Genomic DNA, 20165 nt, shown 5'->3' with positions numbered 1-20165 from the left:
TTGTTTCTTTCTACGTCCTCGTTAAGTTGAGCTTATACACTCTATCATGCGCTAGCCAGAAATACACAAATCGATCATTTGATTCGAGGCCACGTTTCGATTAGAAAAGTAGTGTTTGTCGGGGCACTGAGGAAGTAAATTACTTTTTTTCGAGACGTTAGTTCCTGCGAAATTCCTTCGTTGGCCACTGTTGATTCCGTCAAGGCGCATCTTCGGGCGCGCGTCTCTGTGGTTCGAAATACAATGCAATATATATATCAGCGATCGCAGCACAACCTCCATTACCTACAGATCAGGAATACTTTGTAGCGAACAGAATAATGCGCTTTTCTGTCTACATGACATTTCGAAGGGCTGCGTACCAAAGCCGTCAATAAAAATGCGAAAAAAAACGAAAATGTGTAGATCCAAAGCACACCTTGGAATCTAAGATGTGATGCTTTTGAGGAGTGCTTAGCCAAGTGCTTTACATTTGGCCATTTCAGTTTTGCGTGTTTGGTGTGAAGGAAACGTGCGGGCTCCTATGTTCCCTCCCCCCCCCCCACACACACACCTGCGCTGCACAATGTAGTCCACGAGGCACTTATCGCAAAGATCTAGTTTGCGTTCTTACTATAGAAGCAAACGTGCCATTGTTGCAAAGGTATGATTGTAGCCTAATGCTTATATAAATGATTGGAACATAATGATTAGAAACTTTTCGATATTAAAGTTTACAATAGACCCGAAACATCCCAGCTGGCCAGGGCTATGTAATGCGTAGGGTACATAACTGGTACATTAAAAGGCGATCCACCGGTTAACGACCTTTTGTTTTGTTGACCGGTGGATCGCCTTCCAATCTATCCATACATTGCCATGTTACTGCACGCCAGAGTTAGATGAATGCGCGATATTCTACAGACATAAGAATGAAGATACACGTCTTATGTTAGAGGCACGGCATATCTATAATCGTGGAAGTGCATGCGTGAGTCAGCATTCGATTACTTTACATAAAGAATAGATTAAGTGCCTTAACATTTACCTCTCACGTAGACCGGCACATGAACCCGACTGACACGTGGTGAAACCATTCATTAGCTTGCGCAGATGAGTTTTGTGTCTTCATTTTTTTTTTCGCCTCAGTGCTCCCTTCAGTTGATAGTCGGCGTTTGGGTTGTCCACATCTCTACTCTTGTGTCCTGTCTGCACACCTCACCTCGTTTTTGCATTATGAATCCATGTAGTTGGTTTCTACGCATGGTGTAGTTCCAAGTCTACATTTCGTAGCCTGAATTAAGCTGTTGCAAATCATGGCGGTTAAGATGCATAAAACAACATAATAATATCTTTCGCCTCGCTCACGTTTAAACTTATGCTGAGAGTACATGTTTTCTGAAATATACAGTCTATTTCACTGCGTCGTAAAATCATAAAACCAGCACGACCTCACAGCTATAAATAGAGCAGTTTTAAAGTATGCGGCATATTACTCTACTTACCAATACAGCCTTTAAAAGAAATAAACTAGTTGAAGTGAGTAGAGCAACTTCTTTAGGAAGCTTATGTTGCTTGTGCGAAATGCAGTACGTGCAAAAGTTGTTTGTTGCGGTTGTAAAATTTATCGATCTTGTCAAACTGCACATCCATTTTCATTTTCTACATTATTACAACGACGCGACGCCATCATAGCTCTAAAAAGGATCTACGGCCTGCCTTGTTCCAGTTTCGAAATACATGATAATAGTTATAAAGATAGGCTACGCAATCGCAATTTGGTGCTACAAGTAGGTAATCTGATCACTGTGTTTATTCCCGCAAACAGGGTACGCAAGCGCCAGAATCTCCGAATGGTAGCATGGCTGTGCCGAGCGTCGAGTCAATAAGTCCCCGGCAGTCACACACAATGGAAACTCCTGCACCTCTTTCCTCAACCAAGGCTGTACCGATTCCTACGGTACCACCTGTGGTGGGGACTGAAACGGCACTCCCGACAACTGTTTCAGCTGGAACGGCACTGCCGACAACTTTTTCGCCATCTGGTGCTGCGAGTGACAACGTATGCACGACTGACGAGTGCCACTTCATGGCGCAATGGCTGCGCCAGAAGCTGGACCCCAAAGCAGACCCGTGCAAAGACTTCTACCGTTTTGTATGCGGCACATTCAAGGAGGGGCCGGGCGCTGACGCCTTCGCTAGGGTATGCCACTGTAGGCTACATGTACCGTTGCGCTGTGAAGAGCATTTGAGCCAATTGATTGATCTGCGCAATTGTACCTCTACAGGTGATGCGTCAGATGCAGCTGGTGATGCTGATTGCGTAGGAAGGTCTCTGTACATTTGGTTCAATACAACAGAGGGGGAAGAAAAAGCATGCTGCTCAAGCCAGTGTTTGGATGAGACAGCATGTCCTCGGCGTGAAAAATACATTTTCTTTTCGAAACTTCTTCCCTTCCGCGATATTTCTTTTATCGATTTAACGACTTCAGTCCTCAATATTTCTATGAACACCTATACACTTGGGCACCCTACACCACTCACTTCACTGAATACTTTAAACAGAGTACAAGTAAGGACGGCGGACCTATCGGAGGCACAGCTAAATAAACTGGTTGCACTCACTTTAAACTCTGGACGGGCTACCAAGTTAGTTGCGGTGGACATCAGTAGATATGGAATCGTGCCCAACAAACCAGCCGGAACCTTTACGTGATTACGTGGCTTGTGCTTCAAAACCAGCCACATGGCTGGTTTTCCAAAGAAACAGTCGCTAAAGTTTAATCCTGCAGCATGTGCAGCTGGCGTATCGCTATTTTGTAGGTTGTCCTTCCTACTCGTGCTGCGAATACCGCTAGCAAAGACTACCTGAATGTAGCGCCTTTTACAATTAGTTTTGAGCATTTTGCTTCAAAGGTAAATAACGATCGACACGAACGTGACTGCTGCTCATTCTATGTCGCCTAGTAGCGCCTCTTGTAGAATGAACGTGGTAAAAAACGGGCAGTATTTTGGATAAGATACCTTAATAAAGATGTCAATTTAAGACGTTATTTATTATTGCGACAGTCATAAATACTGACGGGCAGATGTATATGTATGTTTTTTATCCTAGATGTTGCTCCCAGGCGATGGCAGAGTAAGCTTCAGATTACGAATGCAGCAGCTATCAACTTCTATCGGGCCACTTTTTGCAAGGGCATAATTGTAAGCGGTGTGTCCCTGCAACGTTTATGATGTGCTGTGCTCTATATTTGAAAATAGCGCAAGCATAAACACATTTTTCCCAATTCTAGGCCTGAATAAAGTACTATCCCTTTACGCAGTACAGCATCTATACGGTGAGGTCTACAGTGACTTGGTAACGTTAGATGTAAATTGTATTATGTGTAAAATTGCTCCGTTTTTTTTTGGTAAAATTTCTCAGGTTAATGATACTATGACAAGCATCACAATTGGAGCCGCGTATGCTGCCCGGGTTCCAGCCACTGGTCAGACTTCATGGCAAAAAGCTGCCGGCATGTTCCAGGCCTGCGCTTCCCTCATCGCGACAGACCGCACCGAGGTACGTGTGAACGGTATTGCACGATGAAGGCCGGAAGCTTTTTCATAGAGATCAGTTTGTGGAACCCTGCCATGCCAACAACATTTTTAACGCACCTTATTATTGTGCAGTCTGCTATAAAATAGCTAATTGTCGCACTCCGTCTTTATTCCTGTCACTTTTACAAGCAGCAATTTTTTTAATAGAAGCACATAACATTAGCTACGATATTGAACTAGCCACCGGTTGAGCGATTCGAATGCTGATTTATGCACAATTCACTTATTACGCAGTGCCCTCAGTAACGATTTTTAGAATATTGTTTACCTACAAGGGTGCGTGTGCTTTGTACATACGAACATAGTAAGTAAAAAGTTGCACAAAAGCTCCCAGTTTTAACGGTTCCCTTTCTGTGCGGCAGATGGCAGGGAAACCGAAGTGCTTATTCCTTGTGCTATCCTACGAACGTATTACCCCTCATAAACTTCCTAACTCGGTAAGCCCCGTGCTTTTTGCCAGCGAAACTGTAGTATGTCTACAACCAATAAAAGGATGCGTACAAATGAAGTTAACGATCAAATTAATGTGACAATGGCGTAGTCATTCGCACCATACAAATCATAAACCCCTGCAATTAGGCTTCATGTGGTGTGCGTGCCATATTTTGTGTTGTCGGTTACCTTGTTGAAAGATATTCTGAGGCTACACTTCCCGACACAGTGGTTTAACCTTTGTGAGGCCAAATAGCATCTATCCGCTGGATATAAATATTCCTTGGCGCCTACAATACAAGAAAATATTTCTTAGTATTTACTCTACTGCAAAACTAAACCGCGAGAAAAATGTAAGATTGCTGTACAAGCAAAAATTACATTCACAGTATGTCTGCAGAGATGGAAGGCCGATGTGAAGTTGCATTTAGGAAAAAAGATCCCGTTGTTCCATTCAAAACAAAAAAACGTTTGAGACATCTGCAAGTTTTTCTCATAGAATCAAAAACAAAACTTGAACCGGATTTTTCATGAAAGTTGAGATCCGCAATCTTCTTGTGGAAGGAAGAGCACATTTTCGGAAGACGGTGGTGTGGCATATTGACGCTGCAGTTCTAAACACACCACGCAAGAGCAATGCTAGGGACTTATCTGGTGGTAAAATTGTATTAGTCACGTTAGCTTTCCTCTAACCAATCTAACGGTTGCACTACTCAACTGAAAGCTCCACTATCAAGTATGTGCTCGCCAGGCTTTCTCTTCTACCTAACAATCAACGTAAACAGTGTATGTACCATTATTGAGGTGCGTCACTGTCCGAAGGTGGAACATAACAGGTAATATTTTGGCGCAGTAAGCTGTTTGGAAGACCAAATTTTGCGTTTTTCTTTTTGCGCTGCAACGGCATATTGATCTCCACAATTCGGCACAATGTAGTTGAAAAGGTGAACGAAGGGAAGGAATATAAAATAAGTGAGGGTTATTTTAGGAAGAAAGCGGCGGTTTCTCGTTGTGATGCGAAACAATGCTTTATAGTTGAAACATTATAGCCTGCGTCAAGAAATAATATAGCACGATGCGTGAAGTGAGATTCTGGATCGGCAGCTACAATTCCCGAAAAGACAGACAGGAATAGTAGGAAGCTACGTAGCCATAACGCAAGGCGACTTTACCAGAACTGCTAGATACGGCGCATTGGATGTTCTTTTCCGCTTTTTCGTCACACCCTCACCTCTTAGAAGATCGCAAAGGTTGGCGTTTAGGCAATAGTTGGTGCAGCGTTGTCGATGTTTCCCTCAGCATTAGACACGAAGAACGGAACGGAGATAGACATGGCTGAAATAATAACTGAACCATTTTATTTTGTCTGAGAGCTGCTGAAAATGCACTTTCAACCATGAACGCAGCTGAAGAGATGAAAAGCGAAGGCCCCCCCAAAAAATCAATATGTAGGAAGCATCCATCCAAACATGTCAGATATTCCGCGATAGGAAATCACGCTTAGTTCTAGTGAACGAATACCATAACACGTATAACCCATAATAAAGCCCCCTTATAACGCATTGTGATTCTATGAATGCTTTTGAGCTTGCATCTCTTCCTTTCGTAAATACATGCGCTTGCACAAGGAGAACGCGACAACCACAGTCTTGACAAAGCACCCCAAGGCGCTCTCTAACAATTCATTGTATATTGTACCTATGTTGTCGAAGTTATTCTAAGCTCCAATTATTTCTCCAAGCACTAGCTCGGGTCCTTTGTGAAGGTGACCCTCTGTGAAAAAAACAATGCCGAAGAAGTTACCTTCTGATCCCCTCTAAGCTTACGGTTATTGATATTACAACTATACTTTCTAAAAGACATCCCTTGTCAAAGTTTTTTTGTGGAGCGAGGAGCTTAAAAGACAAACCACGTTATTATATTACACAACCGCGTTTCTGGTATATAGTTCGGACCCAGCGAATTCAGCTCTCACATTTTAGTAGCACATGTGTCGGCCTCGTTCCATGCCTAGCAATATAAAGTTGTGCAGTGGAGCCCAGCAAGGAACAAACATTTCCAATGTTAGTCCCAACTTCAAAACGTTTTTCTTTCTTTCCTAAAACCAAAAGTGCATTTTAAGAAATTTCGGTATTATAGTCGATTTCCATTTGTATTGTCACGTGGTCGTGACGTCAAAGAACACAGTAGCAATACCATAGAGAAAGGGATTGAACAAGAGCGGACACTAGGCGAAAATTGGAAACAGGAAACACGTCACGCTATAGTATTAACATCGACGAATTGGGGTCGCGAGCATCGAAAAAAAAGGAGAATGTGAAATGAGATTAGCAGAAATTGTTTTATTTTTTTATTATTTCCCGGAAAAATTAAAGATATCTGCGTATAAATTAAATTAAACTTTGCGGCTTATTTCCGTTGCCTAGCGACAGGCGAACCGGCGAATGACGAGCCAAATGTTTGCGTCATTCGTCAGACACGCCGCCGAAGCGAGAGAGACCGGCCGCGCATCTGAGCGTTGGACTGTACGGGCGCCCGTCTGCCTGTTTATCTATTTTGGTATTTAGCCTGATTTGGTGGCCTCCCGGCGAATTATTGCGTTCATTCGGAACTTCGACAAGGCAGCACTGCACTATTGGACTACGGCAAGGTGAGAAACTTTGTTCGACAGTCTGCGACGCACTTCAAGCAGTTAGGCTTACTGCCCGGCAACTAGGCTAGACTTGTGACGCAGTTAACGAAAAACAGCGTGGCCGTCGTGGACCAGTTAATTTGAATTTAAGAATCGCACTGGTAGATGTTTGCAACGCTTCCTGTAAGCCCCAATATTGTTTTAACTAATTTCGGTAGTTTTTGGGCACGCTAGTCGCACAGGGTGCTGTGACGCAGTTTCGCGTGTACTGAATTTTACTGCGACAAGTTTTGGCGCTTTCTCTGACTGCCAACATTATTGAAACTAATTTCATTACTTTTTGGGCTACCTTTCGAGCACAGTGGGTGCGCCTGGCGCTGTGACTCGGTTAGCGAAAATCAGCTCGGCCGTGGTGCGCGGTTTCGCGCTTTAATGCACTGACAAGTTCATGGCGCTTTTCTTTCTCTGACGCCCAACATTGTTGAAAATTATTTTCGATACTTTTATGGTATGAGGCCCGCTCGCCGCGCCTGTTGTTACGCAGCGAAAAGCAGCTCGGCCGTGGTGACAGTTTGGCGCGTACTGAATCTTACTGCGACACATTTGTCGCAATTTTTATGTCCCCGCAACAATTTAAGCCTTCTTTCGGTACCCACGCTTGTCGAAAACGCGACGAGCAATCGTCAAGAGTGATAACACGGGAGTGCGTTCCTTGCGCCTGCAGAACGCACAAGTGATAAGCCAAGGAGCTCAAACGCCAGGAACTAGTAACTCGAAAATTCTGTCTTCTGAACGGCACCCACGCATTTTGTCTTGAGTGCGAGTAGAAGGAATTCCGCGAGCGTCCAGCATGCTCTGGTTGAGAGCCTGTGTTGTGGCCACCTCTGCATATTCGTAGCGTACTATCGCGTCGGTTGTAGCCAAGTTCGCGAAACGCGCCGTTGCCCGCGCATTCGTGCTATTAAAGTGCAGGAAATAAGTATTGGGAAGAGGGGAATGCTTGGAATTAGAATGTGTTTGGGGGTATGAACGGTATTGTTTGGGATGAGTCGGGTACTTTCTACGCCGTGTGTGTAAATACGAACTGCTTTTGTTTGTAATGCCACCCACTCACCACTTTCGCACGCTTCGCCTCTACAGGCATTATCCTTAGATGTTAATACCAAAATAACGCTTGTAATTTTTTTCAGCTCACGTCGTCTGGTGGAGCTTCCTGCGGAAACTACTGCTGCTTACCTGGTGCCACAACGCTGGATGAATGCACAATAAGCCCGCGACGAGCATTTAAAAAGAATAAAATAAACGTTAATTTTTCCACATTTCACAAGGTGTCATGCGTCTTTATGAAATCGCACGTGGCACATATTCAATGGAGGCTTGTTAAGATCGTTCGCAATCAATTTTATTTTATAAAATAATTTGCACATAAATATTTAATAAATAAAAATTAAATGTGTAAATATTTGCCGCAAAAGCAAAAAAGACAAACGGCTCCGGCGCGACGCGCACCAGCTAGAATTCAAAACGCGCGCGCACAAAACCGAAACCGGAAGTGTAATTCAGGTTTTAACATCCACGGCTTGGTGCGCTGCAGTCAATTCGGCCGCAGGGCTCTAAGGGAGTGTCAGCTGTTGTTGTATTCCTTTCTCTATGGCCATACTGTGAAACACAAAACTAACTTTTATTGGGCGAACCTGTGCCCACAAAAGAGGTTGCACTTATAGCACAACGATAGCGGCCAACACGGTCGGCGATCGTCGAAAATCTGATCAGCGGGTCAAGCGCGTCGGCTTTTATACACCAGTCATCGAATGTTCCAGATTACTCGTTGGGACCCGCATGCATGCTACAAAGTTTTACACCATTCGTGTCAAGCGATGAAATCAGATAACACAAGGTTCGGTGACAACAAACAGCGGATAGAAGCATCGATAACTTTCCAGAAACTTCGGATACATGCAGGCGCGTCCCGCGCTGTGCGATAACATTTGTTAGGCGGCAAAACGTGTCGCCCGATAAAGACAAGTACATTTGTCAGTATGACCGCCTTTATTATCCATATTTTTACTGGGATCGCTACAGCACTGTGTAGACGCGCAATCATCGGTCACAAAGCCGTTTTTCGTCATTTAAGCTTGGATATACGAGGCAGCCGCTTAAGATAGAGGAGCAAATAAAGATTTGGCACGCAATATATATTGAGGACACTTGAGTGACATTATTTTCGGGCATTTGCATCCACCGATGTTTTTTTGTTGCGTGCAGATTATATGAAACTCCATATTTTTGTCATTTTCAGGAGTTAGTTACAGAAAAAAAATATCAATATTGTGCTTAAACTATTTTCTCGTAAAAACTATGTGTATCAGTTATGATATAGCCAGCACTGTGACAATATTGGATAACTCGATTTTTACGCAAATTTATTTCTGCCACTCGGTTTGGCGCTGTTGAAGTAAATTTAAGTTACCCTAGAAAAAGAGGGGGGGGGGGCGGGGCTCTTTTATGTCTATAAAAATACCGCGTTAAAATGTTCCTCGCATAAATTATCGCATATTTTTTTTTTTAATAAAACGATAGTTGGTCTTGTTTCCCGGCCGGGGCAATACACATGAATGGCCACGCAGTATGGTCACGCAGTCGCATGAGTAGCACACTTCATTTCTCACTATGGCAACCATCAAAAATTTCCATGATTGAAGGAAACGTTGTCTTCGCTCACGAGTTCCAGTACGTCCGCAGAACGCGCATCGGCTCAGCGATGGATTCGTGCAATGTGGACTCACGTTGAAGGAATTCCTAACAGCAACGAGTTTCGACCACGATGCGACGCGCCACGAAGATCCCCAACTCGGCAAGGAGACGGCCTGTACGTCCTAATGGGGGCACTCCGGTGGGCGCCCGTCGCGGCGTCTCTGAGCCATGTCACGTAGAGTCAAAAATCAGAGTAATGGTGTTCTCGACATATTTAGGTCGTGAGAGTGCTTCTGACGGCACCTTGTGGAGGCCGCTACGCATCATTGTGGAACTGTATTGCATTTGGGATGCGCGCGTGAGGGGGCGTGGGCTCGAGCTTCTGTGCTCCAGTCTGCCCGTGCCACGCACAAGGTGCGAGCCGGCTTTGTATTGTAGGAATAATAGGCAAATCAAGATTGCGCATATTGAAGCGCTCTTCACTCCTTAACGCGAAGCCATGGCCCGCCACGGTGTCTCGACAGGAGCAACCGAGAGCAACGTTGGCCGCAAGCGCGCATCCTTTGTAGATGCTAACCGCCATCGCTCGCGGAGCGCGTCATGCGTAGCGTACTTGTGGTTTAGGCTTACCTATCACGTGGTTTGAGGCTAGTCGAGTGTTCCAGACTAGTTTTTTTCAATAAAAAAATTTTATTCCATCCACAAATCTCTTTTGTGGAAGACGAGGGCTCGAAAAAAAGTGTATTTATCCACTTGAGAAGCTTCGAGCCCCCATTTACATGGCATACAGTGAGAGAATGGAAATACAAAAATGGGTGTACACCTTGAACAATGATAATTCCTTCAGGCATTCATGACAATAAATTCAACGATGCTTCATACAATTATAACACTGCAAACAGTTGTAATTATCAAGGTCCCATGGCAACGACACTGGCAAGCAGTGCGACCATAGTTTTTTCCCACGTGGGGTGGGCATGGCCGCATGTGAAAAGACAATAATGAGCTTCCAGTGATCCATAATTATCAAAGCTGGAAACGCATATGTCCGCTTACTTCCGCATGTGTAGTTAGCTGCGTCAGTGATTATACGCAGTAACGGTACGCACGCGTGCACTAAATCCGAACATCCTTCGTGCTTAATATCACTTACTGGCCAATAGCAGCCGCTAGGAGAACTTGCTCAATGGCTGAATATACGGCAGTCACCGGCAGCTTAGTAACGCGTGAGAAGCAGGCCTCTGTTTGGAAAGAGGGCGTCTGCGAAAAGGTTACTTCGCGCTCACTTGTCAGCGCAACCCGCCACGCACGGCTGCAACATTTTGTTAAGATGTGGACAGCAGCTTAAAGTATCCACTGAATCTGTCTGTTCTGAAAATTTGAGAGCTAGTTCAGGACCTTTTGAACAATGGTGCTATAGAAGACCTTACGCACACGCTGCTGTTCTTTCTTTATTTAGGTGAAAACCTATAGGCACAAAGTTTGGTTTGAATTATGCGATTCGCAGCTCTAGAAACCAACCCCCAGACATCGGATGCGCATTTTGAAGGGCGATAATAGATGAGAATGATTCGCAATTCATATAAGCGAATTATCCTGGGGGAGTAAGTCGTAAAAATATCTTTCGTCAATTCAAATGCATCCGTGTTATCAGGCAGTGCGTTCCTATAACGTAAAAAAAAAAAAACATGTACACTTCACTACACCAAAGCATCTCTTCACCGCATACAAAAAAAGATAACTTTGCCCGGCACACCAACTTTCCGCTTTAGAAAAGTTTCAGTAACTTGCCAGCTCTTTTCACATTTCGGCCCAAAATGACCACCTATTTCAGGGACGTACCTAAGACATCTTTTTTCGGAGAGGGAGGCAAATAAGCTGTGTGTTCAAAGTGTCTAGTTGACTCTTCCTTAGAATAAAAACAGAAACAGCGCGAACCAGGACGAGCGCGTAACAAGCACAAGACAGAGCGCTGTCCTGTGCTCTTCACTCGCTCGTCTTGTGTCGCGTCGTTGTTGATATTTTGTAGCTATTACAGAAATATCTTGTTGTCTAGCTGTAATACGCATATATATATATATATATATATATATATATATATATATTGCCCCTCACTTTTATTTACATTCCCTTTACATTGTTCTAAATTTCAATTTCAACCACCGCTAATACACCCGATGCTTACCTTGGCTTCATTTTCTCGATACCTTATGTGATCAGGATTAACAAAAATTGAGCCGCCTAGTTGCCCTTCTCTCGTTCATTCACAGCGAGGGTTACGAATCTGGCAACTTCGATGTCACTAGGCAGCATACGATGGCGTTTCGCCACGTGCCTTCTCTCCTAAGTTCACGTGTTGAGGGACGCCATGGGGCAGACAAACTGATTTCACACATCCGCCCGCCATGGCTCTGATTGGCTCTGGTTAACACTTCCTGGGCTCAATCTCAATCGAATTTGCATAAATACCCAAGTTAGTGGACGGATTGGTAGCAGTTTCAGTAACACGAGTGGTAGTCAAACACACACATGATGCGGAGATTGTGGGTGTGGTTCTCACCGGCGGCAACTTATGTTTTCGTCAAATTTTCATTTCCCTGTCTTTTGTTAATTTTTCCTTTTCAATTTCAACAACGGCTAACTTCACCGGTGCTTTCCTTAGTTTTATACTCTGTTGCCTATATGTGATCATGGTTAACAAATATCCAGCTCCCCTGTTTTCCTTATTTACTCTTTTATATATTGTGGGAACGGCGCGGTCCCTCAGTCTACGCCTGCAGGCCCCAGTCCTGGCCGGTCGCATGCCACAGCATCCAGCCAAGCCCCCAACCACCACTCGTGCTCAAAAGTCCATTTGTTCACCACTTCTTCGACTGCTGGCTCCGATGCCGGAGTTCCGATACTGTCACTCCCTCTGCGAAGGCTATCACGGCACTGGCCCACTGCGCCTTGCAGCCACGGCACCACACCCCAAGTGGCAGGCAAACCTTGCAGACTGCTGTACCGACCGAGGATCGGCGCAGAAGGCAGCGTCCGAGTCCCCAAGGTCTCCGAGAAAACCGCATGTCCTAAGCATGGCTGGCTTCCCAGACTAATGCTTTGTGAAGGCGCGGCAGACCAGGTGGCGGAGCCCTGACCCGCCGAGCACTGAAACACCGCTCGCGCTCACGATCCCTTTGTCTACCAGTTCTTCGAGTGCTGGTTCCAATGACGAAGATTCTGTTATGATATATGTATATATATATATATATATATATATATATATATATATATATATATATATATATATATATATATTGCAGGAAGAAAGCAGGCCCACGAGTGTACAATAATATACATTTACAACTGGTATATATGGCGTTCAGGCAACTGCCAGACTTCGTCTTCCTCTAGTCCAATTCAACTTCTTCGTTCCCTTCACCGTAACGTCACCCTCCCGGCGGAGTAGCTCCATCCCGGTGAAATTTATAGATCCTCCCTTAATGAGGGGACATAGGGCTTGAGCCTGGCGACGTGAACGACCTCACTGGTGACGTCGGGAGGCACTGAAGGCTGACCGACTGCGGCGATCTCGTATGTCACGTTTGACAGTTGGCGTAAGATCTAGCACGGACCAGAATAACGGGAAAGTAGTTTTTCCAGCAAGCCGATGCGACGTGAATGCGTCCAGAGAATGACAAGGGAACCGGGTGAAAAATGGTAGTCTCGGTGCCGAAGGTCGTAGCGTCGCTGTTAAGAAGCTTGCGGGAGTGTGAGGCGACGACGGGTGACATTTCAGGCCTGGGCGGCTAAGTTAATAGCATTGCTCGCGTAACCAGTGCTGGGTGATTGTACTGCGGAAGGTAACAACGTGTCAAAGAGCAAGGTGGGTTCGTGGCCATACAAAAGGTATAATTATGAAAACCCGGCAATGTCGTGACGGGACGAGTTGTATGCGATAGTGATGTATGGTGAAGCGACGTCCCAGTCGCGGTGATCGTCGGAAACGTAGATGGGTGGCATTCCAGAACAGGTACAGGAGTGCTCCTGTAGAATAGGAGCGCTCCTGTAGCGTTCCTGTGCTGCGCTCCTGTATAACTGGAGCGCAGCAGATCATCGACGACCTTCGATAGAAAGTAGCGGCCGCAATCCGTCAGCAACTGGCGAGGCACGCCGAGGTGCAGGATTACGTTGTATAGTAAGAAGTCGGCGACATCTGCAGCGCAGCTGGTTGGTAGCGGTCGTGCGATGGCATATCTCCTGGCATAATCAGTTGCTACAGCAGTCCATTTGTCTCCTTTGATGGAAATTGGAAAGGGGCCAAGGTGGTCTAGGCGCACATGGAAGAAGGGCTCGGTAGGGATATCAATTGGCTGAAGTAAACTAGTGGGAGGCATACCAGGCGTCTTCCGGCACTGACACAGGCTGCAAGAAGCGAAATAACGCCGCACAGAGCGATAGATACCTGGTCGGAAGAAGCGATGCCGCAGCAGCTCGTATGTACGAGTGATGCCCAGATGTCCAGCAGTAGGAGCGTCGTGAAGTTGCTGGAGCACGGCGTATCGAAAGTGCTTGGGAACGACTAGGAGGAGATCCGGGCCGTCACGATGAACGCACATCGCACAAGGTGAACATCAGGAGGGACGGGTCATTGGGTGAGGAGCTTAGGCGTTCCATAAGTGTTCGAAGAACAGGATCTCTGCGCTCCTCGTTGTCAAAATGGAGGAAGCCAGACAGGGATAGAACACTGATGTCCGAGTCTGCATCGGTATCTTCCGGTTGATCCACGGGATTGCGGTACAGGCAGTCAGCGTCTTTATACAGGCGCCCTGATTTATACATAATAGAAAATGTATATTTTTGTAGACGCAATGCCCAACGCGCAAGTCGTCTAGTTGGGTTCTTGAAAGAGGAGAGCCAGCAGAGGGCGTGATGATCGGTTAAGATGCAGAAGCTTCGACCGAAAAGGTACGGCCAAAATTTCGCGACCGCCCGGAGACATTCTCTCTCAGTAATGAATTAATTTCGCATGGACGCGGAAAGAAGGCGGCTAGCGTAAGCGATGACACTGTCGTGGCCCTGTTGACGCTGAGCGAGGACAGCGCCATTGCCATAGCCACTGGCGCCAGTTCGTACTTCAGTGGGTGCAGAAGGGTCAATGTGTGACAGAATTGGGGAAGTTGTGAGCTGCCTTTGTAAGACGTCTTTCTCACTTAGGGTAGAGAAGGCTTTCTCCTGCAGTAGTCCCTTAGAGAAAGAGACGTCTTTCTCGAGAACGTCACTGAGAGGTTGAGCGATGTCAGCAAAATTTATCACAAATCGCCGGAAATAAGAGCCTAAGCCCAAAAACTACGTACATCGTTTGTTGAACAAGGTACAGGAAAATTTCGCACGGCATGAACTTTCTGTGGATCCGGTTGGATTCCGGCGGCGTTTACGAGATGGTCAAGCACGTTAATTTCACTGCGACCGAAATGGCACTTGGAGGAGTTTAGCTGAAGGCGAAACACGGATAGTATGATTGTGAGGCGCCGCAGGTCACTCTCAATGTTGACGAAAACACAATCACATTGTCGAGGTAACAGAGGCATGTAGACCACTTCAAGCCGCGGAAGAGAGAGTCCATCATGCGCTCGAATGTAGCTGGCGCATTCCATAATCCAAAGGGCATGACTTTAAATTGGTATAGACCATCCGGTGTGTCGAAGGCGGTTTGTTCGCGGTCCATCTTATCGACGCTAATCTGCCGATAGCCGGAGCGGAGGTCAATTGATGAAAAGTATTGGAATCCGTGAAGGCTGTCAAGAGGGTCATCATTGCGAGGTAGGGGATAAACATCCTTCTTTCTTATTCTGTTGAGGTGACGGCAGTCAACGCAGAAGCGCCACGCGTTGTCTTTTTTATTTACCAAGACAACCGGTGATCCCCACGGGCTACTGGAAGGTTCAATGATGTCCTTGTCCATCATCCTGTCTACCTCTTTCTGTATGATGGCCCTTTCTGTTGCGGAGACACGATGTGACCACCTATCAATGGGACCGACATCACGGGTGTTGATGCGATGCGTGACAACAGATGTCTGGCCAACTGGACGGTCGTCCAAATCAAAGATGCCCCGATAAGGTGACAGGAGTGGACAGGAGTGGACGAAAAGCTGTTCTTTGCTCGTAACGAAGGTCAGGGGCGATCATCTTAGAAACATCGTCCGCAGGTGTCGAGTGCGGAGAGTGGGTAACAAAGGTCCGTTGGCACTGAGGAAGGATTCAGATGTCAGAGAATAAATCTCAAATTCTTCCAAAGGAGTGATATGCGCTATGGCGATACCGTGTGGCAGCACATGCGACGAAAATCTAAAATTGAGCACGGGCACGCGAGCGCAGTTTTCGCAGATCCGGAATAAGGTGCTCGGTAGGGCAATAATGCACAATAAAACACCGTCAGTAAGCGGCGACATGATGTAAGCGCCATAAGGTACGGGAGGACAGGGCGACAGGAGGACATTTGTAGGCGCCTGTGGAGACAGCTTTGCAAACTCCGCGGACCATAAGCGGTGTGAAGCACAAGTTCTTGCGTCGATGACAACCAATCCTGCACGTAATCACCATCGGTGCGGCAAAAGATGGCAGGATCACTCTGGCGCAACAAACCAAAAACGATGACCGGTGGTGACTGTGGTGTGTCTTGCTCGGTGCTTTCGTCAGGCATGGAGGCACCAGTGGGTAGCATCCAGCTTCGGAGTTCCAGTTTTCGATGTTACGCAGCACTTCCGCCAAATGAAAGGGGGTTTATTGAAACTCGTTCGAGATTCGCAAGTAGCTTTTAATGAACAGTTCTAACTGTTGGCATCAGCAGCTCGAGTTCGGGTCTTGCTCCACAGCGGTGGTAGTGCGCACAGCGCTACATGCATATTCCCCACTACAACTCATATATATATATATCATCATCATCATCAGCCTGGTTACGCCCACTGCAGGGCAAAGGCCTCTCCCATATTTCTCCAACGACCCCGGTCATGTACTAATTGTGGCCACGCCGTCCCTGCAAACTTCTTAATCTCATCCGCCCACCTAACTTTCTGCCGCCCCCTGCTACGCTTCCCTTCCCTTGGAATCCAGTCCGTAACCCTTAGTGACCATCGGTTATCTTCCCTCCTCATTACATGTCCTGCCCGTGCCCATTTCTTTTTCTTGATTTCAACTAAGATGTCATTAACTCGCGTTTGTTCCCTTACCCAATCTGCTCTTTTCTTATCCCTTAACATTACACCTATCATTCTTCTTTCCATAGCTCGTTGCGTCGTCCTCAATTTGAGTAGAACTCTTTTCGTAAGCCTCCAGGTTTCTGCCCCGTAGGTGAGTACTGGTAAGACACAGCTGTTATATACTTTTCTCTTGAGGGATAATGGCAACCTGCTGTTCACGATCTGAGAATGCCTGCCAAACGCACCCCAGCCCATTCTTATTCTCCTAATTATTTCCGTCTCATGATCCGGATCCGCCGTAACTACCTGCCCCAAGTAGGTGTATTCCCTTACGACTTCCAGTGCCTCACAGCCTATTGTAAATTGCTGTTGTTTTCCGAGACTGTTAAACATTACTTTAGTTTTCTGCAGATTAATTTTTAGACCCACACTTCTGCTTTGCCTCTCCAGCTCAGTGAGCATGCATTGCAATTGGTCCCCTGAGTTACTAAGCAAGGCAATATCATCAGCGAATCGCAAGTTACTAAGGTACTCTCCATGAACTTTTATCCCCAATTCTTCCCAATCCAGGTCTCTGAATACCTCCTGTAAACACGCTGTGAATAGCATTGGAGATATCGTATCTCCCTGCCTGACGCCTTTCTTTATTGGGATTTTGTTGCTTGCTTTATGGAGGACTACGGTGGCTGTGGAGCCGCTATAGATATCTTTCAGTATTTTTACATACGGCTCGTCTACACCCTGATTCCGTAATGCCTCCGTGACTGCTGAGGTTTCGACAGAATCAAACGCTTTCTCGCAATCAATGAAAGCTATATATAAGGGTTGGTTATATTCCGCACATTTCTCTATTACCTGATTGATAGTGTGAATATGATCTATTGTTGAGTAGCCTTTACGGAATCCTGCCTGGTCCTTTGCTTGACAGAAGTCTAAGGTGTTCCTGATTCTATTTGCGATTACCTTAGTAAATAGTTTGTAGGCAACGGACACTAAGCTGATCGGTCTATAATTTTTCAAGTCTTTGGCGTCTCCTTTCTTATGAATTAGGATTATGTTAGCGTTTTTCCAAGATTCTGGTACGCTCGAGGTCATGAGGCATTGCGTATACAGGGTGGCCAGTTTCTCTAGAACAATCTGTCCACCGTCCTTCAACAAATCTGCTGTTACCTGATCCTCCCCAGCCGCCTTCCCCCTTTGCATATCTCCCAAGGCTTTCTTTACTTCTTCCGGCGTTACCTTTGGGACTTCGAATTCCTCTATACTATTTTCCCTTCCATTATCGTCGTGGTTGCCACTGGTACTGTATAAATCTCTATAGAACTCCTCAGCCACTTGAACTATCTCATCCATATTAGTAACGATATTGCCGGCTTTGTCTCTTAACGCATACATCTGATTCTTGCCTATTCCTAGTTTCTTCTTCACTGTTTTTAGCCTTCGTCCGTTCCTGAAAGCCTGTTCAATTCTATCCATATTATAGTTCCTGATGTCCGCTGTCTTACGCTTGTTGATTAACTAAGAAAGTTCTGCCAGTTCTATTCTAGCTGTAGGGTTAGAGGCTTTCATACATTGGCATTTCGTGATCAGATCTTTCGTCTCCTGCGATAGCTTACTGGCCTCCTGTCTAACGGCGTTACCACCGACTTCTATTGCACACTCCTTAATGATCCCCATAACATTGTCGTTCATTGCTTCAATACTAAGGTCCTCTTCCTGAGTTTTAGCCGAACACCTGTTCTGTAGCTTGATCTGCAATTTCTCTAGATTTCCTCTTGCCGCTAACACATTGATTGGCTTCTTATGTACCAGTTTCTTCCGTTCTCTCCTCAAGTCAAGGCTAATTCGAGTTCTTACCATACTATGGTCACTGCAGCGTACCTTGCCGAGCACGTCTACATCTTGTATGATGCCAGGCTTCGCGCAGAGTATGAAGTCGATTTCATTTCTAGTCTCACCATACGGGCCCCTCATCGTCCCCTTTCTTATGGATTAGGATTATGTTAGTGTTCTCCAAAGATTCCGGTACGTTCGAGGTCATGAGGCTTCGTATATATAGGGTGGCCAGTCTTTCTAGGACAGTGTTCCCACCATCCTTCAACAAATCTGCTGTTACCAGATCCTCCCCAGCTGCCTTCCCCCTTTGCATAGCTCCCAAGGCATTCTTTACCTCTCCCGGCGTTACCTGTGGGATTTCAAGTTCTTCTAGACTATTCTCTCTCACCTTATCGTCGTGGGTGTTAGTGGTACTGTATGAATCTCTACAGAACTCCCCAGCCACTTGAACTATCTCATCCATATTAGTAATGATATTGCCAGTTTTGTCTGTGAACGCATACATCTGATTCTTGCCGATTCCTAGTTTCTTCTTCACTGTTTTTAGGCTTCCTCCGTTCCTGAGAGCATGTTCAATTCTATCCATATTATACTTCCCTATGTCAGCTGTCTTACGCTTGTTGATTAACTTCGAATGTTCTGCCAGTTCTATTCTAGCTGTAGTGTTAGAGGCTTTCATACATTGGCGTTTCTTGATCAGATCTTTCGTCTCCTGCGATAGTTTGCTCATACCCTGTCTAATGGAGTTACCACCGACTTCCATTGCACACTCCTTAATGATGCCCACAAGATTGTCGTTCATTGTTTCAACACTAAGGTCCTCTTCCTGAGTTAAAGCTGAATACCTGTTCTGTAGCTTGATCTGGAATTCTTCTATTTTCCCTCTTACCGCCAACTCATTAATCGGCTTCTTGTGTACTAGTTTCTTCCGTTCCCTCCTCAGGTCTAGGCTAATTCGAGTTCTTATCATCCTGTGGTTACTGCAGCGCACTTTGCCGAGCACGTCCACATGTTGTATGATGCCAGGGTTACCGCAGAGTATGAAGTCTATTTCATTTCTAGTCTCGCCGTTCGGGCTCCTCCACGTCCACTTTCGGCTATCCCGCTTGCGGAAGAAGGTATTCATTATCCTCATATTATTCTGTTCCGCAAACTCTACTAATAACTCTCCCCTGCTATTCCTTGCGCCTATTCCATAATCCCCCACTGCCTTGTCTCCAGCCTGCTTCTTGCCTACCTTGGCATTAAAGTCGCCCATTAGTATAGTGTATTTAGTTTTCACTCTACCCATCGCCGATTCCACATCTTCATAGAAGCTTTCGACTTCCTGGTCATCATGACTGGATGTAGGGGCGTTGACTTGTACAATCTTCATTTTGTACCTCTTATTAAGTTTCACAACAAGACTTGCCACCCTCTCGTTAATGCTATAGAATTCCTGTATGTTGCCAGCTATATTCTTATTAATCAGGAATCCGACTCCTAGTTCTCTTCTCTCCGCTAAGCCCCTGTAGCACAGGACGTGCCCGCTTTTTAGCACTGTATATGCTTCTTTTGGCCTCCTAACTTCACTCAGCCCTATTATATCCCATTTAGTGCCCTCTAATTCTTCCAATAGCACTGCTAGACTCGCCTCACTAGATAGCGTTCTAGCGTTAAACGTTGCCAGGTTCATATTCCATTGGCGGCCTGTCCGGAGCCAGTCATCCCGGACAGGCCGCCAATGGAATATGAACCTGGCTATATATATATATAACCTAGGTTAAGAGATATTCATGAATTATTATTGTCGCATCTTTGCAAAACACG

The 20165-nt window shown here is 45.7% G+C and overlaps 1 protein-coding gene across 6 annotated transcripts in view; it reads left to right on the top strand.

The window, feature by feature from the left end:
* Window positions 1-20165, top strand: part of LOC135902754 (neprilysin-1-like) — an 81309-nt gene that overhangs the window by 16178 nt on the left and 44966 nt on the right. For all 6 annotated transcript variants that reach the window (XM_070533739.1, XM_070533740.1, XM_065432974.2 and 3 more), the window contains exons 3-4: window positions 1808-2182; window positions 3407-3544. In XM_070533739.1, coding sequence (XP_070389840.1) covers window positions 1808-2182; window positions 3407-3544 — 513 coding nt within the window. The remainder of the gene's footprint in view (window positions 1-1807; window positions 2183-3406; window positions 3545-20165) is intronic.

The sequence above is a fragment of the Dermacentor albipictus genome, chromosome 2, assembly GCF_038994185.2.
Source record: "Dermacentor albipictus isolate Rhodes 1998 colony chromosome 2, USDA_Dalb.pri_finalv2, whole genome shotgun sequence".
Classification (NCBI taxonomy): Eukaryota; Metazoa; Arthropoda; class Arachnida; order Ixodida; family Ixodidae; genus Dermacentor; species Dermacentor albipictus.
Note: the sequence above shows the minus strand (reverse complement) of the source record. Positions and strands in the feature narration are given on the sequence as shown.